At 42.9% G+C, this 25,757-nt stretch overlaps 1 protein-coding gene across 1 annotated transcript in view; it reads left to right on the top strand.

The window, feature by feature from the left end:
- Nucleotides 1-1,840: 1,840 nt before the first annotated feature.
- The window catches only part of TGFBR2 (transforming growth factor beta receptor 2), an 88,643-nt gene continuing 64,726 nt past the window's right edge, over nucleotides 1,841-25,757 (top strand). The window contains exon 1 of the mRNA XM_046002105.1: nucleotides 1,841-2,323. Coding sequence (XP_045858061.1) covers nucleotides 2,230-2,323 — 94 coding nt within the window. The 5' untranslated portion in view covers nucleotides 1,841-2,229. The remainder of the gene's footprint in view (nucleotides 2,324-25,757) is intronic.

Consider the following 25,757-nt stretch of genomic DNA (forward strand, 5'->3'; position numbering starts at 1 on the left):
CTATTCAGGGAGATCAGGGAAAGCTTGTCCATCCAGGAAGTTAGGATGGGTCTAAGCAAGACCAGAAGTTGGTTGGGTAAAGAGAAAAGAAAGGAAGGAGAAAGGGAAGGGTGCCCTGGGAAAGGTTCTGTGCAGGAGGAATCGTGGGTATGCTCTACGCATCTGGGGAAGGCTCTCAGCTGGAGAGGAAGAGAAGCCCAGTGAAAGGGTACCAGAGAGGAAGGGCATTGAAGGATCTGGTTTCTAACCTCCATCTCAAGAGCAGTGGGAAGCCATTGAATGAATTTAATCAGAGGCTTGGTATAATTAGGTTTGCATTTTGAAAAGTGGACTTAAGCCCTTAGCTAAGAAACTAGGTGACTGGGCCCAGAATGCCCATGACTGGGGATGGGTGGTTAGGAGATCTCCCGCCCTAGGGATGACAGTGGCACGGGCGGGGTGGAAGTGGAGGAAATGGCAAGAAGCAGATTTTGAGCACAACTCTCCACCATGACTAAAGTGGCCCCCGCATTAGCGGGAAGCCTGTTTGGTAAGGCAAGGTTGTTTGGTAAGCAAGAAAATGCCCAGTGCTCCTGATTTCCCTGCCCTTCCTGAACACAAGAGCTGGGAAGTGATCTTTTCCTAAGAGACCTTCAGAGGCAGCCTCAGTGTTGGGGGGACCAATGGTGAGGAGACTTGAAGTTTCTGGGATCAAACAAATGAATACTTAGATATACAGGGACGTTTTCTGGAGTTGGGTTTCCGAGGAGAGCTATTTGCTTTTCTTCCCAGCGAGCCTGGCCACCTGCCTTGGCAAATCTTTCTCTCAGATAAAGGAAGTTCATTGCGTAGCCTACTGGAAGATCTCCTGGCCAGCAAACCCTTACAGAACTTAAGTCTTTGAGAGCTGGAAGTAAGAAGAGCATATAATTCCTTACCCATCCGAGGTGTGTGAGAAAGAAGAAGGGGCTTCTTTAATAATTACACCTCAAAGGTTTAAACCTCAGGATCTCTGAGGGCAAACTTGGTCACCCTGGCAAGAAGGGAGGGTTGAAAGTCTATCCTGTCCTGCTGCCTTTGTTTCCCCTTCCACAGAGGAGAAGCTAAGTGTTGTCTCTTGTCACAGGGTTTGGAATGCAAACCCCGGCACTGAGCTGACTCCCAGGCTACTTTCCATTTACATTTTCTGCCATACTCCATACAGTCTCAACATAAAATGTCCCACCACTGTCACTCTGTGGCGGCTGTTCTTTTACCCTTGCGGAGGCAATTCCAAAAGGGAGGCAGTGCTCAAGAGCGCATCAGAAATGTGGCACCATGGATGTCCCGGATCAGAACCCGCATTTTCACAAGATACTCAGGTGGTCTCTTTGCCCAGTAAAGTTTGAGAAAAAACAAAAAACTAAAAACAAAACAAAATAAAACAAAACAAAAACCCACAAAAAACTTCCGGGCTTCGACCTACCATAAGCAAAACATTTTACAATGTGGCGGCATGTGTCTATGTAACCGAAACCAAAGTTCAGTGAGGCAATCCTTACTATTCGATTTGAAACAGAAATGTGCTCACAACTCCGATTTCAGCATCCACTCTTGGGAGCTGGAAAACACAGTTCTGGAGCACCTGGGAACAATGCAAAGAAGGTCTTGGGGAGGCGGAAGATGCTCCCTGGGGTGCTCTGGGAAGTGTACACACTTTGTGTGTTCAGCTCCTTTCTGGAACGCGTGCCCTCAGTCACGCCGGGGCAAATACTTGGAGCCAGGAACTCCCGAGGGCGGTGGGGGCAGCTGAAAGTTTGCCAAAGCCCTCGGAGGGGCCGGTCTCAGGGACATGATTGGCAGTCAGGAGAGAGAGGAGGGCTGGAAGCCGAGTGGAGGGAGAAGGCTCTCGGGCGGCGAGAGGTCCTGCCCAGCTGTTGGCGAGGAGTTTCCTGTTTCCCCCGCGGCGCCCGGGTGAAGTTGAGTGAGTCACTCGCGCTCACCGACCGAAGACACCCCCGCGCGCGCGCTCGCCAGGGGCAGGAGCCGGCCTCCTGCGCAGCTCCCCTCGGCCGCCGGGGGCCTCCCCGCGCCCTGCCGGCCTCCAGGCCCCCTCCCGGCTGGCGAGCGGCGCCACATCTGGCCCGCGCATCTGCCCGGACGGCCGGCGCGGGGTCCCGAGAGGGCGCGGCGCGGAGGCGCAGCAGGGGCTCCGGGAGGCGCCGTCCGCTGCGCTCGGGGCTCGGTCTATGACGAGCGGCGGGGGCTGCCATGGGTCGGGGGCTGCTCAGGGGCCTGTGGCCGCTGCACATCATCCTGTGGACGCGCATCGCCAGCACGATCCCGCCGGAAGTTCAGAAGTCGGGTGAGTGGCCTCCAGGTGGGCTCGGCGGGGCGCCGGGGGGTCCCCGCTTCGCTTTGACAGTCGGCCCCGGGCGCCGGGCGCTCGGGCGGAAACGGGAAAGTTCCCTCGGCGGCACCCACGCAGCGCGGCTCCCCGGGGCGCCGGGCTGTGAGTTTCTCTTTCAAAAGAGGAGGAAAGTTAAAGGGGAAGGGGCGCGGGGTACGTCGGGCCCCCTTTGTGCGGGCAGGAAAGGCGTTGTGCCGGCCGCGTTCGAGGCGAGCCCCCACCCCCGGAAAGGGAAGTTTGAGAAGTTGCTTGGGTATCTGAAGGAGGCTGGGGAGCCGCGGCCCGGAGCGGAGGCCGCCGAGGCCGCCAAAGCAGCTGGCGCACCTGGGGTCCCCGCGGCCCGGGGCGATGCTGCGTGCCCACTCAGTTCTCGGCCTGACACCCCCTTCAGGGGCCCGCGATTGCAGCCTGGGCTCTCTGGAGGCGCCGCACGTTCCCCCAGGCCCGCTTCTCGGCCCCGAGTCAGTGTATGAAAGTTTCACGGAACCAGGCAATTTCCAAAAGAAAGTTATCTAGCTCCACCGAGGGCTGGGCGTGGGTAGGGTAGGGAGCCGGGATTGTCAGGTGGCAGGCGGGGAATTATTAACTCGGTGCCCACTAGGTGCTAGGTGCTGGGTGCTGGAGATGTTGCCTGGAGCCAGGCAGCCCTGCCTTGCCGGAGGAGGTGATGGTTCTCTGCAACTGTCCTTTGAGGGAAACGGAAAGGTTAAATTCCTAACTGTCCCTGAGCTCCCCATCTCTGGACGGTTTCGGAGATGAAAAATGCAAGAATTGAGTTCTTAATTATTTGTTATGGAAAGTACCGAACCCCCTTGAGACTTTAAAAGTTACTACTTTTTGGCAGCCGTGATCTGCATAACCCGGTTATCTGCAGCTGGGGCCTGGGTTAACTGAGTACTTGGACCTTGAGGGCCTCAGCTTCCTCATCTGTAAAATGGTTAGATTTGGATGACTTTACATCCCCTTCATCTGTGACATCTTGTCGCTCTCTTTCCCTTTGGTGACTTGGAGGTACTCTGATAGCGTACATCACCCTGAGGAGCTTGCTTTATTTACCAGGGCCACCGACAGACTTACCTTTAGGTTTGTCTAGAAGAAATAAGCTCCAGGTTCTAAATGGTAGGCCTCGGAGTATTTGAAGTGAATTGAGAACTTTTTAAAAATGACATTTCTTCTTGAAGGTGGCATGGAGATGGGAGTTTTGAATGGCATGAGGAAGAAACACTGTTGTAAACAAAAAAATGTTAAAAAATCATTAAATGTAAAAAAATTTACATCATAAATGTAAAAAAAATGTTAAAAATCATTAAAACTTTTGTTTCAAGCTAGGAAAGAAGGAGATCAGCCGACCTTGATTTCGTTAGATTTTGTTTACAAGGATAAGATTTATGAATTTTCAAATTCCAGACTCAGTAGTTCATGAGTCAGTTTCATTTCATCTATATACACATTTCTAAACAATTAACTTAAAAGCCTAGTGGCTTTTTATTTGGGCTTTTGAATAGTTTTAAACAACCCACAGATTTCATATTTGATGGAATTAAAGTCTCCAAATTTGAACTAAGGAATCATTTTGGAATTTGCATTCATTTGAAATTAAATTTTCAAAGATACTAGAAGATTGAAGGTAGCTATAATGAAAATGAGAAACCTACTTCCAATTCCATTTTTATTTTCCATATAAGTAAGCAGTTTCAGGATTTTTCTAAAATAACTGCTAAACCGTCAAGACATTTTTCAAAATATCTTCCTGTGTGATAAGATATGAGGAAATGAGATGCCTAGCAACATCCTTTTAGGCCCCCCAGAAAAGTCCATCTTCTGTTCCATAGATTGATAAGTGGGCCAAGGATTTCAGTATAAGAACAAACTTCACTAAGAAATGTACTTAAAGCCTTTTTAAATTTGTTTTGTAGCTCCACCCTTCCTCAATGCCCCAAATTAAGTAATGACTCTTCAGGGGGAAATCTTAAATGTTAGAAAACTCTTCAGATCTGGAAAATGTGGCCGGTACTTTTCAAATAACCTAACAAGAGATTTCTGTTGAGGACTCAGTGTTGGTAAAAGTATCATACAGATAAACTTCTTACCTAAAATCATATTAATGATGTATTTATTTTTGTCAAGGTCAGAGACTAGTGATTACTAGGCCCAGAATTTGATCTTTGGTCTATGGCTTTTCGGAAAACAAATTTTGACCCCCCTGGCTACTTCCTTTAGTAACATCAGTTGTGGTCTATACAAAATCCTGTTTTGGATTTATTGCCTTTTTATAAGGTAGCACCCCATGGTGATGAGTCCTTATTATTGTCTGTGTAGCTGCCTCAACTGCTACATGATTTCCATTTGAGTTTTCCAATCCTTAGTTATCAACACAACTTTTAAAATTTTTCTTTATTTTTTAACCCCATTTTTCCAATTAAGAATGACACCTCATTGGTGCCACTGTAAAAAGCAGCTATTACTAATTGGTCCTTCTCAGCGTATCTATAGAGCATCTCCTTGCACCAGGCAGGAGAATCAGACCTGGAGACACTATCCCAAATGAGTAAGACAGTTGAACATATGGGAGGGCAAAGACCAGGACACATAGTTTAACCCTGTGTGCTTGGGAGCGTTAATGAATACTGGTGGTTTATTTTCTAGACTCCCCCTTTACAAAAGCTGTTGGTTGTTGAATGTACTCGGAGGGGAGCAAGATGAACGTTTTTTTCGCAGTCCCTCTGAATGTCTTCCTTTTTGTTCATCTGTTCTTTTCTATGCCTGCCATGTTATAGGCCCCCGCCCCAGTCGTCCATTCTGTGGCTGGTGTGGTGGACCCAATGTGCCCATCTAATCTTTCTTTTGAGGAGAAGCTTCGAGATACGAGTTTTGGAATAGAGGCCTCCTGGGTTCCAGACCCAGCTTCCATTTACTGGCTGTGTAAGGGGACACAGTCCCCTTCCTTCTCTAACCCCCATATCCATTTGTAAAATGGGGATTCTGGAGTTATGATGAAGATTAAATGAAATAATGCTTTGAAGTGCTTAGCCCAGTGCCTGCCACATAGTAAATGCCAGCTTTCATTATTATTTCAAACTCCGAATTCAGGCCTCAATAGGATCCTCCATGACCTGGTTGCCATTTGATTCTGAGATTTCTCATCCCACCAAGGCTCACACTTTCCCACTGTATCCTGGTCATCCTACATACACATTCCCTGAGCAGCTTAGTAGTGCCTTTGTTCAAGCTGCTGTCATTCTGGAACTTCTACCACCTGAATAATTTTCCCTCATCTTTCAGATTTAAGTGTCATCTGCCCAAGGAAACCCCTTTGAATGCCTAGTGGTTGAGCTGAACATCCCCTCCTGAGGACAGGCCTCTCATTTAGCTCATAACAATAGCCGAAATTACATCTTTACATGACTCCCTTGCCAATCAAGCCTCTCAAAGGCAGGAGGCGTGTCTTATTAATGTCTCCATATCCAGGGTTTCTGGAAGGACCAGAAACATCACCTAGCACCCAGGAAACATTGAGCTGAGCTCCTGGTACAATCCAGAGCAAGCATTTTAACAGTCAGGCAGCCCTTATCTATTGAGAGTTTGCTCTGAATAGTAAAATCTTCCTTTTACTAACTTAATGTAGAGTAGTTAACTACTAGTAGTAACTCTAAATTAGAGAAGTTAACTACCCTAGTAGTTAACTAGTAGAGTAATTAACTACTAGTAGTTTGACTAGAGTAGTTAACTAAGCTACTAGTTAACTACTCTACTAGTTAACTACTATGAGTAGTTAACTACTCTAACTTAGAGTAGTTTTGGCTCTGATCTAAGTAAGCAGTTTGGCTGCTTTTATAGTAGGTAATTGGTGTTTTTTTTTTTTTTTTATTCTGATGAGATATGGAAAAAGATGCTTCAACTTCTGACAAACATGCTGGAAAGTTCTCATGCAGTCCCTTTAGCTATACATTTTGAATTGGTGTAAGACATTCTAAGCCATTCCAAAACTTTAGGGTTTCACCAAAGAAATTTTCCAGTAAATACTGAATTCTCTCTCTCAGTCTCTTTTTCTTCTCTAGAAGGTTGTCGAAAGGAGACTTTTGTTAAAAATGAAGTGCTGAAAATCTAAATTTAGCTTTTAAGTTTCTTTTTTCATCAGGGTTTGATGTTTGGGTTTATAAGCGGTGAAGCAGAGTCTGTCGAAGGGAAGTGTGGTCCTGTGGCAGCTTCTGTCTGCTGCAGAGCAGTGTGGGTATTATTTAGGTCTGATGCAAACCACCAAAACAGTTTAAAATAGGGTGCAGAGGAAACATACTTCCTGGCTAGAGCATGGCATTATTTAGCCAATTTCCACATAAAGGCATAACTCTGTCACCTTGTTAGCTTCTGCCCTCCAGCTCCTCGCGTGTAGCTTCGGCCGAATTAACACATGATTTTCAGTGGAAATGACTTAGCAGATATGCACTAGGGGTGAGCACACTCACCACTTAGTTTGTGCTACCTCTTTTTCATGTCACGTTTTGCTCCCCAGGTGTGTGTTGCTTCTGACCGAGGCAATACGATGAGTCTCCCTCCCTGCCTGGCGTGTCAGAAGGGTTTAGAATGCTGAGCAGGCACACTGGCTCCTCTCAGGGAGGAGCCGGGGGGTGGGGGGGGGAAGGGAAACCAACATTTGAAAATCTGCTCGGAGCCCGCTGCTTGACATGACTTATCTAATTTAATCTTCAGAAGAAGCCTCCAAGATAAGTTTTATTAACTTTATTTCTGGATGGGGAAGGTGGGGTCTGCTCAAGGTCTCTTGAGGTTTGCCCATGCGTGCATGTGTGTGTGCGTGTGTGTGGGCGTGCGTGCATGCGTGTGCGTGCGTTCTCAGCTTACCCTGTTTGCATTCAGCGAGGCTCTTTCATAGTCCATCTGTGAGCACCTATGTTGAGATGGAAGTTAGGGAGGGGGTAAGGAGTCCTCATGTTTGAGAAGGGGAAATTTACCATCTGATACCATCAATTCAGTGCTCCTGATTTCACGATTTGCTTGGCTTGCGTGATCTGCCTCCTTCCTGAGTATCTCTGTACCATAGAAAATCAAGATAAGGCCATCTCTTTAGAAGGAAACTCTCTCTACTCTTCCTAGTCTGATCACAGAGTCCTGGTGGCGGGACCCACCTCATGTGACCCCATGGTTCGACCATTTGCAGCAGTGGGACAAGCACCGTTTTCAAAGCTGTTGTATTATACATCCCACATTCCAAGCACGTAGGACCAGCATCTGTGTACAGGTCTCAAACAACTGTTGGTGAGGGCAGAAAGAACAGAATTTATCCAACATAACAGAGGCAGATGGGATGACTTGACTTTTGAGGTCCCACTAATTTGAAAACTTGTAGGTGGTTAAGATTCTTCTCCTTGTGATAGGATCTGGCCTTTTACTTGCTGTGATCAGCTTTTTAGGTCCTGCACTCAACAGGAAGCTATTGCCTCCTTAGATGTAGTCAACTCAAGGTCTCCCCTTTAGGCTTCTAAGGGTTCCCTAATATCTTTGTTTTGTTTACAGGACTGAAGCTTAGTTCATTAGAATGGGTTTAGTTGCTGAGTAAATGCCCATGACTTCTGAGGATATGAGGATATAGGTGGGAAAGGCTGTTTGCTGTCAAGACATGCCTCTCTATCTCTCTCTCTTTCTTTCTTTCTTCTCCTTTCTTTTCTTTTTCTTCCTTTCCTTCCCTTCTTTCCCTTTTCTCCTTCTCTTCTTTTCTTTTCTTTCTTCTTTTATGATGAGATCCCCCCCCCCAATTTTTTCAGTTCAATTAATATATAGGCCTACTATGTGGGCAAAAGGGGCCTCTGCTCTGGATCTTAGAGGGCACTGCCTTTGGTCTTCTCAAGTCAGACCCCCGTCCATGGGGTAAGAAGACTCTGGGCCTCTGAGTCCAAACCCCTCCCTTTTTTAGATCACATTTCAGGTACCTGGGAACAACACTTCACTGTCCAAATAGCCCTGGGTTAACTTTTACAGGCTATATGGACCTTTGGGTACCTCTGTGCATCTAAGGGGTGGCTAGGGGGGAGCTGTGTATGTGTGGGGTGTGTGCAGGGATGTGTTACAATTTGGGTGTCCATGCATATCTTACAAGGCCCCACTTGATACAGGATGGAGCAGGCAGTGGAAAGAGGAAGGTATTACTGGCCAGGCCTCGGACAGTGTTTAACCCAAAGCACCCAGTTCCAGAAAGGGACTTAAGTAGTTCAAGAGTTTCAGAATTATACTAGGCCTTCCAAAGTATTACAAAGATACATTTGTCAGTCAAGGTAGGACAAAACCTATTTTATGGGACAGTTTCTCCACTTGATTTATAAATTTCCAATATTTTGATCTTTGGTATATGGGCCTCTGTTTGCCCTCACCCTGGGTCTTCTAGTGCCGTTGGAACACGATTCCCTTGCAGAGGTGTGGGGCACCAGATTGGTTTTTGCTGATTGTATTCTGTTCTTTCTGGAGAGACTGGTCATTAGCAAAAAAGCTAAGACTCCTTCTGTAATCATAACATTGTATCTTCTTTGAGAAATTCAGTTTTTCATAGTTTGTATTTTCTTGAAGGAAACCTTAGTTCTATTAATTTAGCTTGTCTTGTCTGTTATTTCACTTAACACATTTTTTTTTTTAAAGATTTCCCAGTGCTGTATTGCCATTTCCTACATGTATTGGGAACACTAGGGCAAGGTGAAACTTCTCTGGATGTTTTTTCTGCTATTGTAAATATTTATTTGAGTGATCCATGGCCTTCTCAAGCCTCTGTAAGGAAAACAAGAACATTAGAACAGTGTTAAGAAGTAAAAAGCCCTTCTGACACTATAAAAGGTATAAGGTTGTCAAAACTATGCATTTTAGAGAGCCAGGGAGTTGGCAGAACAAACATGAATGTTTCGAAGGAAAATATGTGGTCAGGTGCATGCTCTGAGCCTATGCCACAACAGGTCTTATCTGCGAAAGCTGTAAATCATTAGAGGATTCACTGACTTCGGAGGAAACTCACTCCGCTGCTTTGTGGATGACGAGGGGTCATCCTAAAACTCCATGAAACTTTTCCATGTAGGGAAATTGAATTGGCCTCATGCTCCCGGGGAGCTGTGTCCCTCTCTTGAGGAAGCTTCATTCTTGAGTCTTATTGGACCAGTTTCCCACTAATGTCTGGAGCCCACTTACCGAGATCTTCCACTCCCTAGATCGTGCTGAACACTTCCTCTCTTTAGTTAACCTTCAAATCAATTCCAAGAGGTAGATTTTATAATACTCATTATAAGCACTTTGGAGTTTAGAAAACTTAGCACAGGCTTCCCTGTTATCAAGTGATTATTTTGGGATTGGAACCAAGATGGTCTGGTCTAGGGACCTGGCCTTCAATTGTTATACTACATACTGTACTGAGTCTAGGTCATCTCAGTTGACATAAACTGTTCTCTATTGTAGCATGGGTGGTGGGAGAACATAGAGGTTAAGAAAAATAACGGTAATATCCAACATATTTCTAATGCTTTAATGTTTTTCATTTATTATCCCATTTAATTTCTTTAGCTAAATAAAATAATGTTTGATTCCTACACCAGGTAATCAAACGTCATGCCTATCTTGTGACCTCAACGGGAGAATGAAATATATACATCACTTGACAAATCGTGGCGTATTTATGCCATCAAGGAATTTTTAGGTATTCTGAGCAAAACTAAACCTTTGTTTGGAAGGATTGGGGGAATTAAAGGATGCATGAATACGTGGGGGGATATATATAGTATGCCAAGGTGGATTCACCATAAGTGAATGGAATATAACTTTTAAGGCTTATGCCTGGTGTAGACCCATCTCCTGGCTTTGGAAGGGAGACTAGCAATGTGGTTAGTGAGTGTCAATCAAGTCCAAGAATATTTAAGAAATCTTGCTGTGCCTTGAATATTATAGCTCACCATATAAAAGGAACTTGATAGAGGTTTTCCCAAATTTAGAGGCAATTCAGAACATTTATAGTATACCACTTAAAATGAATGATGAAGCTGAAACTTTTTTCCCAAGCTATTCAGAAATAAATTACAAATTCGGATCAACAGTTCTAGGGGAAAGACTGATTTATTTTTCGATTCTCTTTTTAGAGACTATTACAAAATATCATTGGAAGAGGCAATCAAAGAGTATGCAATCAAAAAGGGTAGTAAAAATATCTCAGAGGTATGTCAGGCAGTTAATTAATAAAAATAATTGTTTCTTTTCAAATTTTATGTTTGTGATATTTGCAGCTTTTTAAAATTTGCAATTTGTAAGATGACATTTTAAACTTCAAGTATTCACTTTCATACCTTAATTTCTATTCTTAATTTTTATATTCTTTTTCTTAGGGTGCCCCTGAAATTTAAAAGCTTCAACATTCACAAGACCCAAATCTATGCTTAATAGTAGGATTTGCTTTTTGGCCTAGAAAAAGAAATAGAAATGCCTCCTCTTCTACCACCCACCCCCATACAGAGACTGAAGTCTGCCTTGTTACATCACCAAACTCAAACTTCTTTTTCCAGGTTTAGCTAAACCCTTCATTTTTTCTCCTAGTTCAGAGGCCCCATGCCAAGTCGAGAAGTTGTCAATATGTAATTGTCGCAGAACCTCGATCTTGAATGAAACCCAGATCTGACCCTTAGTTTGAGATGAAGACTCTGCCTACAAGAGAGCTGGTGAAGACTAAAGCTTGTTATACTGGCAACCAAGGTGTCTGGGTGATCTGGCCAAGTTCCTTAGCCTCACTGGTTCTCATTTTTGTCTAGGTACAGTGGCAAGAGTTGAACTAGATGAGATTTCCAGTTTTTTTCTGTTCTGAAATGTTTCATTTCATAGCTTTAGTGGAGGAAACCATTGAAATTGATGTAAAAACATAATCCTTAACTAATCGAAGTAGAAAACTCAAAAGTCATACCAGGACAGAGCAGATACATACTGCAAACATCCACTTGGAGTTTGTTGGAGAAAAAAGAGAACGAAACCGTAGTTATTTTGAAAATTTCCTGGTACAGGTGCCTGAGCATACACCCCAACTAAATAGCATGTTTACTTGAGCTAACACTTCTTCCTTGCTGAAAAAAAAAAAAAAAAAAAAAAAAAAAGGCTTATTTGGTTTTGGTGGTAATGCCATTTCTCTTTTGTTAATTATGGTGTTCTCATTCTCCCCTTCCTCTGAATTGGTTGAAGAATCTGTGAAGGCTTTTCCTGAGGAAGAGAATTATGAAATGCTTTGCTGTGTCTAGGAAAAGAAAGTCCTAAAGGAGCTTCTATGTTTTTTGGGAAAAGAAAAACTTGTCTAAATATAATTAGTCTTCTCTTGCCTTTCAAAGATCTGTCCACCACTTTTCTTAAAATATTCTCAGAAAAGACAGAATTTGCTACAGATTGGCAGATTGCAGACTGCTTTTTTCGGCAGGGGAGTAGCTGTGAGCCCCATAATTGCATTTCTGTATGGTCTGCATACACCAGTTAGCACAGAGGAGAAATCTAACTATTGCTTTGAATGACTATCTTGTTACTTCATATCACTTTTATGTTTTGTTCTCCAAAACGCATTGCATTGGGGAAAACAATGATAAAATTTGACCTCAGATGTGTGAAAAGGAAAAACAACCATTACAACAACCGGCAGTTGCATTGTGCATTCACTATTCCGGAATCCCTAAAATTACATTGTTGTAAAACAGTTTCTAACAATCGCAGCCCTTTCTGGGCACTCTTTTATTCTTATAGTTTCTATTTAATTTATTATTAATTTATTATTCTAATTAATTTAATTAATTATATAATTTGTATTGCCTCTCTTATCACCTATTTATCCCAAGGAGTCCCAGACCAGCCAGTCTCTTCCTTTTTGCTGTTTTCTGTTTTCCATCACCTCTGGGAAGTCCTGCTTGTTCCAACTTCTCACCCCTTCATGAGCCTCACTTAACATCTACCGATCATGAGTTAGAATAGGCACTGAGGTTCAGATCTGGAGCTCAAGCATTCTGACCCCAACACGATGCTTTCATATCATCCCCTGATAACAGTAGCTGAAGATGTTTAATACCTTGCTACTCAAAGGGGGTGGTCCAGAGACCAGCAGCACCTGCATCACTAAGAATTACTGCAAATGCAGAATGTTGGGCCCGTTCAGAACCAGCATTTTAACAAGATCCCCAGGTGATTCATATACATATGCCCTGAAGTTTGCGACACGCTGCCCCAGTAGCCTTAAAGCATCTTCCACAGAGGAATCAAAGGACCTGCAGTAGTGTTGGTGAATCAGATCACACTTCTTTCTGTCCCTAAGGAAGACAAGGATTCCAGGGAGAGTAGTTTCTAATATTATGAGGGTGTTTTGACTCCTCCCTAGCTACAAGGCCCCCTTTTAACTGTATGTAACTAACACACTGAAGCTAGCAGAAGCTAACGCTCTGACAGCAAGTCAAGTCAATTAGTGAGTCAGTTTTATCCTGTCTGTTTACCCAAAACATCTTCCATGGTTCTTTCCCTTGACCCAAAACTGTAGATTCTAGAGATCCGTTTCTCTGCTGAACCCATAACATTTAACATGTTTACTCATTAGGCATTTAATCATAGACGGCCTTACCGTTTGTAGGCCTTAATTAAGAGTTATTATACCTTGGTGTTTCTTAAAGCATGTAGCACTGTGCTGTATACAAAGTATGTACCCAACAAATTAATGAATTAATGCCAGGACTGTTTTTCAGGACATGGTTCTACTCTTCGGCATTAAAAAGATTTATGTCTTTTGCCTTGAGCTGAGTGAGAACTCATTGAATTTTTCTCGAATCCATCAGCATTTTTTTAGTCTGTTCTGATCATGCTATCAGTGGGTTTTTCGGTGATTGGTATTTTATTCACCATAAGGCAATTTTTTGCACCTCTGTTACTTTTGCCTTTAAGAATTATTGGTCTCAGCCAGTAACAACAATCAGTTCTCACACCTCTTTCTGACTTTTTTCAAATAATTTTATTACCTATTTTTTTTCCTTCTGACACTGTAACTGTACTTGGCAAAAAAAAAACAAAAACAAGAAACAGAAAAAACTTTCCATAGAAACCTGTATCTCATGTTGCTGCCTTTTGCATCAAATCTCAACTTATTCATCATAATAACTGTAAATCTTATTACCTAGAATCTCGTAATCAGACAAATTTTTACAACAGGAATGCTGTTACATGAAATACATAACCACTTGGTTTCATTTTTACTCTTAAATCATGCTACCACAATGCGAGTCTGAACTCGTGTTTTCTGTCTGGTTTAAGAAGCTCTTTGGTTTCTGCCTATGGATGCCCTTCGTCCCTTTTCTCTTTAATACATATCCATGGCCATCGGTTAAATCTTCTCCCCAGGTAACATTTTGAATAGCTGGCTCCTGATAGCGAGCATTCCATGATCTTCTCTGTGGATCCCAGGTGACTGATTACACGGCCCTGACTTTCTCCTTGAGGTCAGGGGCTGTGTCAATATCCTTGTTGCTTAAGATGCATCTTGGGGTCCCAGGACCAGTTAGATGATTCCATGCATGAATGAGGCCAGGCCTCTCCCCCTTTTCCCTTTCTGATCTTGTACATGTCTCAGGCCCTAGTTCCCTTTGAACTGGACATCCTCACACATCCTTCTGCTTTTAGATTTTCTAAGTGGTGACTGTTATCCCAAATTTCCCATTCTCTACCCATGTCCTACAATCCTCCACATGCTAAAACAACACCTGAGTAAATGCCATTTCCTCTCTTGGCTCTTCAGCTAGTCATTCCAGTCAGATATCCCTCCTTTTTCCTCTTCACAGCCTCACCAATAGGCCTGGCTTCCACACTCAGGTGGCTCTTCATGTGTGCCTGTATGCATGTGCCCCTTAGAATGAAAATTCTTTAAGGGAGAATCTTCCGTCTGATTCTTCCCCAGCACTCACTGTGTGTTCTCGCTGAAACATTGTTGCTGTTTAGAATTCATTACTTTTAAAGGCCAGAGAAACTGTTTATAAATCCAAGATGGGATTATAGGTTATACACACACACACACATACACACACACACACGCACACACACATATATAAATAATTTATATTTCTATTTATGTATTTATATTTAAATTTGTATATGCTTTTTTTTTCCCCCCCGACTGTTTACCTTCTCACCACCAAGTGTGTCATCAGGGGCTTTGTCATTTATAATAAAGCCACATTGAGGGAACAATGGGCTTGTGGGAAATTTTGAATGATCTGATGCGTGTAAATTTCTCTTTGCAGAGGAGGTTCCCTGTGCCTTCAGTCTTTAGCTTCTGTGAATTTGGGTGAGCTGCAGTCTGTGGGTGTTAAGGCCTGTTGCTTTTCCCTCCGTCACAGACTGCCTTTGATTCATCTCTCCTCTTGTGTGTACATCTTTTGTAGAAGACCCAACGTATTATGCCTGTAGGCGCCCAAAAAAGTCATAAAGTAAATCATATTATCTGACTCAGAAGATTTTTTTTTTTTTTGCCACGCCTGCCTTTCATTTTTTAATGAATTGTAGATTATCTCCTATCACTGGGATAGTTGGAGAAGGGGTAGTTGAACGAAGAGGTCTAGGTGCAATGGAGAGCGTTGGGAGACACCTTTCTACCTGCCTGAGGAAGACATCCCCTGTTGCAAAGGTGACTCCTGACTTTAACGCACAGTTTCCAGACATGGCTCCTGCCTCTCTTCCAGCCGGATTGTCACCCAGGGAGCCCCTCTTCCAGGGAAATTGGGGAGCTCCCCTGACTTCATAACATTACTTAGGCATGGACTAACAATGCCCTATCTGTACTATCTTGGGGAATAAGGAGATGAAACAAGAATTTTCTGTCTTAATATTCTGTGGCACTTAAGGGAAATGGTCGAGATAGAATATTTTTAATTTGATGCACTGTTGGTTAGCTTTCAGAACTGCTGAAAACATTTCTCTTTCAAGATTTCGATGATGCCGTTGGTGAGGATGTTTGTGGCCATTACGTAATCACTTATGCAGCGCTGTGTGAAGCGTTTGGCCAAACTCAATAGTGTCTCCTGTTACCAGCTACCAGCTTATTAATGTAATACTTATGGTATCTTCAGGGCCAGGGAAGGAACCTGGTTTCTTGATAGTCCCATTTTTACTTTTTGAATAACTGTTGGAACTACAGTTACCTGTACTCCAAGCTTAATGGCTTTGTTACTCCTCAAGGTATAACTCCTTCTTAAAAGTGACTGACTGGGGCGCCTGAGTGGCTCAGTGGGTTACGCCTCTGCCTTCAGCTCAGATCATGATCCCAGAGTCCTGGGATTGAGCCCCGCATTGGGCTCTCTGCTCAGCAGGGAGCCTGCTTCCCCTCTCTCTCTGCCTACTTGTGCTGTCGAATAAATAAAGAAAAATCTTAAAAAAAAAAAAAAAAGCGACTGACTGAATGGTAGATGTCTGTGTGACTCATATTCTGCCAGTCCAGACAGTTTTGTTTTTCTCTCTCTACTTTGATTCAGACATTCATCTTTACGTTCTGGAAGGGGACTCTTCACCTTGACCTTTGACACAATGTACGATCAGTACTTTAACGAAATTTATGTTAAAGCAAGTCATGGTGAGCATTTTGTCAGGTGCCAACTGTCAAATCACTCTGTTGTACCCCTGAAGCTAATGTATAATGTCAAGTTAATACTTCAGTTAATATTAACGGTAATAATAATGAGAAAAGAGAGTCTTGAGAGGGAGTCCCTGAAAATCCTGGGAAAAACTGGTCCCGTGTCGCTTCTTCCCAGTCACAGGAAGTGACCGTGGAGCCCACCGTGGCACTTGTGCTCTCCGAATGGAAGTGCCTTGAAGTTTAGAGCCAGTGAAGGGGCTGGCGGCGGTAGCTGAAAGCAGCCACTTGTGTGCCCTTTATCAGCAGTGACCAGGGCTGCAGTGGAAGGTCCAGATGTTTGTGAACATTTCTGCCCACAGCCCCCTCTGGCACATATCTCCTGGGAACATATAAAATGTCCCTTGTTGTTAAAATGGCTGTTAAATGAATATGAAAAGCACAACAAACATCGTAAAAATAGTCATTTGCCAGCCTGTCCAGGCAGATTAAAAAACTAGTGTCAGGAAAACAGAAAAGAGCAGGGATTTGAATAACTTTATTCTTTTGGAGGCTTAGGGGGGAAAGAGCACCGGTAGGAAAAAAGGCTGGTGTGATAACTTTGAAGAAAACATGTTGACCATGTCTGGCTATAATAATTTTTTAATAGTCCTTTATGTTAATAGAGTGTTTTATGTAAACTCTTTCACCTGGATGTCATATTTAATTTTGGAAACAACCCTCTGAGTAGGTATAATTACCCTGTTTTACAGATAATATGGAAACGGAAGCCCAGAAAGATGAAACCATCTGAGGCATTGTAAAGACTCACAAATTTGTGTTTCTGTCATTTTACCATTTTCTGATCTCAAGCTCCCTTGCTGCCTTATTTTCTAGGTAAATGGAAGACAAACACTACGGTCCTATTGTGTTTTTATATTTCCGTAGCTAACTTGTAATAGAGGGCATGGTAGGGTTCACATCAGAAGCCCTGTTCTTTGCCTCAAAAATCGGAAACCATATTGAGGACGGGAGAATTCCCTCCTTCAAGACACACTTCTCTGAGGGCTTTGTCCTCGAGTCTTACTAGAGTTCAAGGCTATGTAATGAGTCATTTTTCTTTTTCTCCTTTTCTTGTGGGGCAGTTTTTCTTCTACACACTGTGTGGTCTGCCTTTTTGAGGGTCGTGTCATGCCTACCAGTAGACACAGGTTACCATTTATAAAAGACTGTGGTCGTTGCCACAGTCCTGTCCTTTTGCTCTTCTCCAGAGCTTCAAGGTCCTTCACATGATCAGGGAGATGGATGTCTTTACACAGGAAGGGTGTGTCTTCGCCATATAGGCCTAGAGGTCAAGTGTTGTCTTTGGCTTCCTTTCCCAGAACTTCTTAAAGATGAATGTCTGAGTAAAGATTTGGAGAAGAACACGATTGTTTTGACTGGCAGAACAGAAGAAACACAGACATCTAGGATTTATTTAAATTACTTTTATATAAGAGAACTTATATCTTGAGGAGTAGCAAAGCCTTCTTATTTGACTGACATTTTCAAAGGCGATGGTAAAGAATCACCTGATGAGCAGAAACTGCAATTGTTTGCCAGCCACATGAAGGTAACTGGTGACTCCTGCCTGCCTGCAATTTGTTCTATAAAATGCCATTTCCCCCACAGCATCAAAAGGGAAGTTGAGTCATGATGTCGTTTACTCCATTTTGGTTAAGGAAACAGGTTAAATCAGCTCCCAAAACAGTATGGACTTCTTTCTCCTCTTTTCCACCATTATTCATCAGGATTATTTTCCAGTGGACTTGGGATTAAGGATAATTCTGATCCTTCTACCTCTGTGAAAATTTCCCAGAAGAGATCAGCTTCTTTAAGGAATGACTGGGTTCATGAATTTATATGGGAAGTGGAGAGACCTTCAAATTAGAATAGATTTCAGTTACCTTTTTGTGTACTTCTTATTTAAAAGGGATGCCATAGGGGCGCCTGGGTGGCTCAGTGGTTAAAGCCGCTGCCTTCGGCTCAGGTCATGATCTCAGGGTCCTGGGATCGAGTCCCGCATCGGGCTCTCTGCTCAGCAGCAGGCCTGCTTCCCTCTCTCTCTGCCTGCCTCTCTGCCTGCCTCTCTGCCTACTTGTGATCTCTCTCTGTCAAATAAGTAAATAAAAAATCTTTAAAAAAAAATAAATAAAAAATAAAAGGGATGCCATAGTAAATCTGCTAGAGGGCTACCTTTTTATGTCATCTTTTAAAAAATGGTAATTTGTATATACTGTTTCCTGTTAAAGCAGATGTAATTATATTTAGAAAAATATCCAAATTTTGAACATCTCAGAGATGGTCCTTCTTCAGATGTGGTACATGGGTAGTGCTTAGTATCTAAATGGCATAAGAAAGAAAAAAAATCAGAGACTAGGAAGAGAAATTAAATTGTAGGACTATATTGACTTAAAAGTTATTTTTTTGTGTTGTATCTATTTAACTTGGAGATTTTATGATGGAAAGGCTTATCCACAACTGTTAACTCTGATTTAAGGAACTATTTATCTTACTGATTTCATTGGTAATTTATCTAAAGGGAGATACACTTTCTTAGGTTTGACTTTTCTGAAATCATTATTCATTTTGCCATGAAAGCCCTTTAAAAAATTCAGCTTTCTCAAGAAATCTTCTCCTCAGGTCTTTGGACAGATCTTCCTTCAAACTTATTGTGCCCTTGGTGATTAGTAAAGGATTTCCACCCTTTAAAAAGATAGAAATTTGTAAAACTCTTACTAAAAAATTAAGCTAAAAATGAACTTCCAAGGAGAATTTGTGCAATAGCAACCAAATACCTTGACACCAATTATGTTGATGATTCCTGCCTCATCCCAAAACATTATTAGAGTTTGAGTCACATAAGAAAATCACTTGAGGGGCTCCAGGGTGGCTCAGTCGGTTAAGCGTCTGCCTTCAGTTCAGGTCATGATCCCAAAGTCCTGGGATCAAGCCCTGCATTGGGCTCCCCGCTCAGTGGGGAGCCTGCTTCTCCCTCTGCCTCTGCCCCTCCCCCTGCTCATGCTCCCTCTCTTTCTCTCAAATAAAGAAAATCTTTTTTTTTAAAAAGGGATATATAAAAGATATATACACTGATTAAAATGTTCTGTTATAATGCCCTTTGCGACTTTCCTAGCAGCCAGACCAAGCTGCGAAACAGCCTGCCCTCCTTCCTCTCTCTGGGACTGTCCGTTTTCTCTAACCCCCAAGTTTGTTCCTGTTTAGTTCTTTGCGCCATACAGAATAAATCCTTTCCCGAACCTTATTTATTTACTTTTTTTTCTACTTCTGGCTACACATAAGAATCATCTGGGGAGCTTTTAAAATAATCCAGCGCCCGAGCCAAACCCCTGAAGTTCTGAATCATTCGCTCTGGTGTAGGGCCCTGGCATCAGTATTGCTTGGAAAAATCCCCACATGGTTCTGTGGTGGAACCCAGGTTGAGAAGCACTGATTGCTACAAATAGAGGATTTGAACAGAGAAGTCAAGGTATTCACTTAAAGCCCCTCAGCAAAGCAGTACCATTGATAAGGGTCAGAAGATCCCACCTTCTGACTCTAAATCCAGTATAGCAAATAAAAGAAAAGCTTTGTTACAGAACTAAAGGAGAACCAAAAATCCCTTTCCTTCTGGAAACTCACCAGCAGAGCAGGGTTAAATGCTCTTGGAAAAGCCTGTCTCACAGTACTCGTGTTTGAAAATCAAGGCCAGAGGGACCGGAGCACTGTAGGATGGGTTGCGGGTGGGTGGCTTTCCAAAGGAACAGACAGTTGACCTGGCTCGGAAAGGCTGGACACCCCCTTGTGGTATCATTCATTGTCCACTCATCATCAGTGGTGTTTCTGCGCTTGCTTCAGGGAAACTGAGGCACAGCTGGGGAGAAGCTTGAGTTGGATACACTCCCACTGGCCACACAGAGGAGGTTTCCATCTTTCCTAAGCCACAGCTGACGTGGGCAGTCAGCACACTCTCTGTCTTGGGCCTCTCCTCGTGGAAGATGGCAGACACCGGTGTCCTTGGAGAAGCCATTTTCTGAGTCCCTCTCCAGTCAGAATAACCCCCCACAACGGCTGAAAGAGGCACTGAACTCTTTCTGAGTCCTGGGCAGACCACCCTGGGGATGGGAGGTCCTGTGGGGAGGTGGAAATGCCAGGCGTGAGGAAGGCAGAAGGAGTTAACGCACCATAGAGTTTCTGGTTAGGGATTGCTCAGCAGAAAAATAATCAGACTATGGGGGCCTTAAATACCAGGCCATGTTGTGGTGGCTTAATTCTCTGAGTCACTGGCAATTTAAGTGGGGACATGGCATAATGGAGCCATCTCAAAACCAAGAGTCTGTGATGTGAAGGCTGTGAATGCCTTTCCTCTTTGCCCCCAGTGGCAGCCTCTGCAGTTAGCCGAGGGCAGGGGCACCCATCACATCCTGCCCTTGCACCTGATCGGCACCTGGACCCTGCTTAGGGGTCCACCGTCAGCACCTCATGATTTTTTAGAACACCAGTTCCTTCATGGTACCTCAAAAGCTATATGGGGAAGCTCTGAAGTGTCCCAGAACTTCTAACATTTCCACCTTCTGTTTAGGTTTGGTACAGCTCTCACTCCGTACGAGGGCGTCTGCTGAATCCTCTGGAATGAGGTGTGAACAAACCAAGCAAGGGTACAAATGCATTAATTCCAAAGGGGTGCTTTCTTTTGCCGGGGCCTCACTCATAGACCTTTTCCTGACGCGTTCACACCCCAAGTATCTCCAACATATGCTTCATACTTTTAGAAATCTGAAGAATTTGTGGAGTTTCAGTTGGGTAGAGCCTCAATGAATTACTTTTATTATATCTAATGCCGTTTTAATGGGCTTGAGACTAGGGAGGTTGGGTTGATTGGACAACTTATATAAACCATTGCAAGGAATTTACTAGAGTGGAGAATGATGCCAATAGCCCAGAAATGTGGTGTTTAGGGAGCTTGTTACTTTTTAATCACCATGACAATATCGGGACAAATTGTGTAACTCTTTTAGACAGCAGCGCTGTTTACTAGAACTTTCTGCAATGATGACAGTATCTTATATCTGTGCTCTCCACTGCGCTAACCGTTAGCCACCTGGGGTTTGAAATGTGGCAGGTGTGACAAAGGAACCGAGTTTAAAATACTGTTGTATTTCCATTACACTTAAATGTAAATAGCCACACGTGGTTATTGGCTACCATAATGGACAGAACAGTTACAGAAGATCATTTAAAATCCTCTTTCTTTTCAGGTCCTCTGAAGGAGCACTGTCAGGTAATTTCTTAGCCTCTGTAGTCCTAGTGGGGCTGATTACATGATTTATCTCTTTCCATACCTGTACTTGGGAATTGTAGGCTGTTTCTGTCCTGGACACATGATATCCTAATGTTTATGGAAATACCCTTTAGTAGTACACTTTAATTATAATACTTTGTTCCGGGTGGATCCAGCCAGGCCTCTTTTTATCATCGTGTTTTTAGTTTTAATCTTAAAAGGGCTATAAAAATAGCATTGTCTTGCAAGAAAAAAAAGTGCTTAAAGTCGATAGCCGTGGAGCAGTAGGGATTATAAAACATTCAAACTTATCCTGGAAATATTGGATAAAAAAAGAAGCTAAGGAGGCAGGTTGAAGTCTCCAGGGAGAAAACTTGCCCTGGAGGAATGCTTTTTATTAGATTTAGCTTCCCCCAAAAGAGTCTAGCAAAGTGGCTTTCCCTGAGGCCATTGGGATTTTCCCCTGTGAATAAATTCTCTCCCCCATCGGTCATCCCTCTCCTATGTTCTTATGCAAACTCACCCTTACTTGACATGCCCTGACTTAAACCTTCCAGAAAACCTTGGAAAAGAAGCCAGTATTTTTTTCTCAAATGTTAATTTCCTTGCTTTAGGCTTATGTAGGCTTTGACTAGAAACTCAATCTGTGTGCCTCGGCTCTGCTTTATGTTTCAGTCATTGACATGGGGCTTAGTAAGAATTACTTGATACCGTAGGAGTCAGATGAACCTCACTTTTTTTTTTTTTATAACATTCTTTTATCTTAGGTGCAGGGATTTGCATTTTGAGAGGCTTTGCCAGCTGACTTGAGCCCCCACAGGTTTTAACTTGTTGCAAACTGATTTTGGCCCATTTTTCTCACTTCTGGAACCTTCTGTTGCTGCCACTCATGGTTTATGAGTTTACTAGGGAACTCTAGATCTAGTCCTTAATTGTCTTGTGTCCCTACCTCAGCAGTAAATACTACAGATCGCCCATCGTTTCCTACATAACACATGCCTTAAGAAGTCGGGATGGAACTTTGATTACAAAGGCCATCCAAGCCAGTAGACAAGTCTTTTCCTCGTGGCACTTCTTTTCTGGCTCTGCCCTACTTCTCCTTCCGTGTCCCTTTAGCCTCTGATGTCAGAGCTCTCTGGAAGCTGAGAAGCCCAGGTTTTTTGGGATTTCTTCAGATCAGTGTTGTCCAATAGAACATTCTATCGTGATGAAAATGTTCTACATCTCTTCTGGTGACACATGGCTACTAAGCACTTAAAAATGACTAGTGCTACTTGAAACCAAACATGTGATTTTATTTTACATTAGATATTTATGTTTATGAATTAAGTTATTTAAATTTAGAAAGCCATGTGTACTCCTGGACCCCATATTATACGTATTACATATTACACATATTACACAGTGCGGCACCAGACCAGACCCTTGGCTTCAGAAAGCATCTTCTTTTGAGTGCCCCGTGGTCTTTTTTTTTTTTTTTTAAGATTTTATTTATTTATTTATTTGAGAGAGAGAGAGAGAGAGAATGAACAGGGAGGGGGCCGAGGGAGGGGGAAAAACAGACTCCCCACGGAGCAGAGAGCCCCATGTGGAACTCGATCCCAGGACCCTGGAATCATGACCTAGGTGAAGGCAGATGCTTAACTGACTGAACCACCCAGGGGCCCTGCCCCATGATCTTCTACCTTTGTGAACCAGTCCTTCCCAGAAAAGAATTTCTCTTGACTTCTGAACTGACTTCTTTATACTGCTAATTTTGATTAATGGAAACTTGAGCTTTTTATTTTTATACTATTAGATGCTGCACAGATTGTTCACACTCTCCACAACTGGGTTCAACATGCTTTTTTTTTTTTTCCATTGTCCTATTTCCTCTGTGAACATATCTTTATTCCTTGTCCAACAACTGTAAATTTGCATTCTTATTATTATTTTACAAATAAGAGGAATTTGTCAGAAAAGTAGACGTTTTCTCTAGGAACCTAAGGAAGGGATATGAAACATGGCGTCGCAGCACAGAGGGTTATGAAAAACTGAAAACACGTGTTTATTGTGTGTCAACTACCGCATGCCAGTCAACATTGAAGATTCTAGACTAAAGCAATGAACGAAACAAAGCCTATTATGCTCAAGCTAGCAAACAAGATTCTGCTAATATGTTGGGGATGTGAAGTGCAGGGTGAGGGGCAGAGACTGATGGTGAAGGGTTGTCATACTGCTATCTGAAGAAGACATCTATCTGGAGTAAGAATGTTCCAATTGGAGGGAATAGCAAGTCCTAATGTCCTAAAACCAGAGTGTTCGTATTACCTCTTCATACCATCGCCATATCCCCATGGTCTCTCATTTTTGCTTCTCTCTCTCTTATTTATTTATTTATTTTTTACATTTATAGGCACATATTTCTAGATTAGACTCCTCAAGATAAGGAGTCAGTCCACAACCCCGTTGGTGTTGGTAAAAAGGTTAGATTAAGATGGATGAGAGACTGCAGGGAGCCTGCTTCCTCCTCTCTCTCTCTGCCTGCCTCTCTGCCTACTTGTGATCTCTGTCTGTCAAATAAATAAATAAAATCTTTAAAAAAAAAAAAAAAGATGGATGAGAGACCACACAGTGTAGTACAGATGTGATTTCTTGGTCACCACTAGGGGCCATGCAGCAATTCACACATCTCAGCTCTCATTCCAGCACTGGGCAGTTTCCAGCACTAGGGAGGTTGAACGAGTCAGATTATTTGAGTGGGGGGCAAATCCAAGGGGCAGAAGTTCGCTGCCTATGAGAGTGTGTATCAAAAGTCTTCTGAAGAACTCAAAGGTATTGTCATTTGACCTCCCAAAGACAATTCAAAACATTTCGAAGTTTGAATTACTTACTGTACGCTTAGCCCTAGTAATGAATGTTATTTTCGTAGGCAAATATGGCTGTTCCCAGTGGTGGAAGGAGCCAACTGTATTCCAGTACCAGTGGCAGGAAAGAGGCAGCTCACAGCTGTGGGTATGGCTCTCATTTTCTGTATCGAAATGACTACCAGAGTCGATCTTGACTCCTCCACAGCCTGCTGACAGTGAAAACAACACCCTTACGTAAATTCTGTCTTCTCACCAACTTCGGTGGGGTTGTTAGGGCGTGGAGGGAGGTTGACTTTTTACTCAGTGGAGGAGAGCATCACACAAATCGCAGCTCCTCTACCTTACGAGGGCCCTCTCTGCTGTTTACCGCAAATAACATTAAGGTCATGACAGCGATGAGTAATGCCCAGGAAAGGCATAAATCCACCTCACACTTTCTCATCCAACTGCACTGTGAGAAAACAAGCAAAGTTGCCCAGTTTAAGGGCAGATTCTCAGATTTCATTTCAAATTTCCTACCCTTTGTTGGCCCTTCTTGAAGGCTTCACAATACTTAAAACACGTTTCCTTTTTTATTTCACTTCCTCTGTTTGAAAAACACGAAGGGGAGGTTTCAAAGTATTTGGTGTTATCTTACTAACCAAAGTGAATCTGAACGTGCCTTTTAGTTCTCTTATGCCGACTAGGCAAGGGCAGTTTGGCTGCTACTCGTCAGTTAAAAGTCTCCCCGAATTTTTTTAGAAATGGATCACAGTTTATTAATATAATGCTAAAACTATACCAGGAGTGGTTTTTACTTTCATTTCCTTAAAATTGACTGTAATTTCTTTGCCTTAATTTTTACTTTAGGGAAAATCAGCCCTAAATAGATAGCATAGTAGAAGGAGCTTGATTTAGAATTTTTGGCTTTTAATTTAACATTTATTGAGCCCCTGTTTTGTGACACACCCTGGGCCAAGGCTGTCCACCTTGGAACAAGATAGATGATGGTCCTTGACCCCATGAAGCTTACAGCCCACTGTCAGCCCACCTCAGCAAGTTATTTTAAATGCTTCCCTCTTCTGTAAAATGGAAGCAATAATGCTAATCTTCCATAGCCATTTGTCAGACGTAATCTAAGTATAGATCAAGTAATAGGATGTTTTTGTACAATCATATGTCTTATTATGACTTACCATTCAAGCAGGGCCCAGAAATGGATTCAGAGTAAACAGAGATTTTTCTAATGCTGGAGGTTGTTTTTCTAAACTGCTAGAGTGAATGTCTGTGCTCGAAACCAGAATTTCTTCCACATCCCCCATAAAATTAGAGGAAATGCCTCCAAGAGCTAAATGGAAAGTGATCCTTTGTCATCAGACATAATTTTCCTTCTTTCCAACCTCGGGATGCACGAGTGTTCATTCTGCAACATGGACCCGCTGCAGTGATCAGTTTAAGCCCGACTGTGAACAGGGGATATGGACCCCCCAAAATTGCAGAGTGGGTTTCTCAGTGTGCAGAGATCACAAAACTTAAACCACTCTGCTTGATCGTCCTGAAGCCATTTTTCTTATAAGATAAAACATAGCATCTCGTTCTGTTTAACCAGAAATGCCAGGTCAGGCTGGGGCACGTTTGAATGATTGAGCTCTCTTAACTTCT

This window comes from Meles meles, chromosome 4 (assembly GCF_922984935.1).
Source record: "Meles meles chromosome 4, mMelMel3.1 paternal haplotype, whole genome shotgun sequence".
Lineage (NCBI taxonomy): Eukaryota > Metazoa > Chordata > Mammalia > Carnivora > Mustelidae > Meles > Meles meles.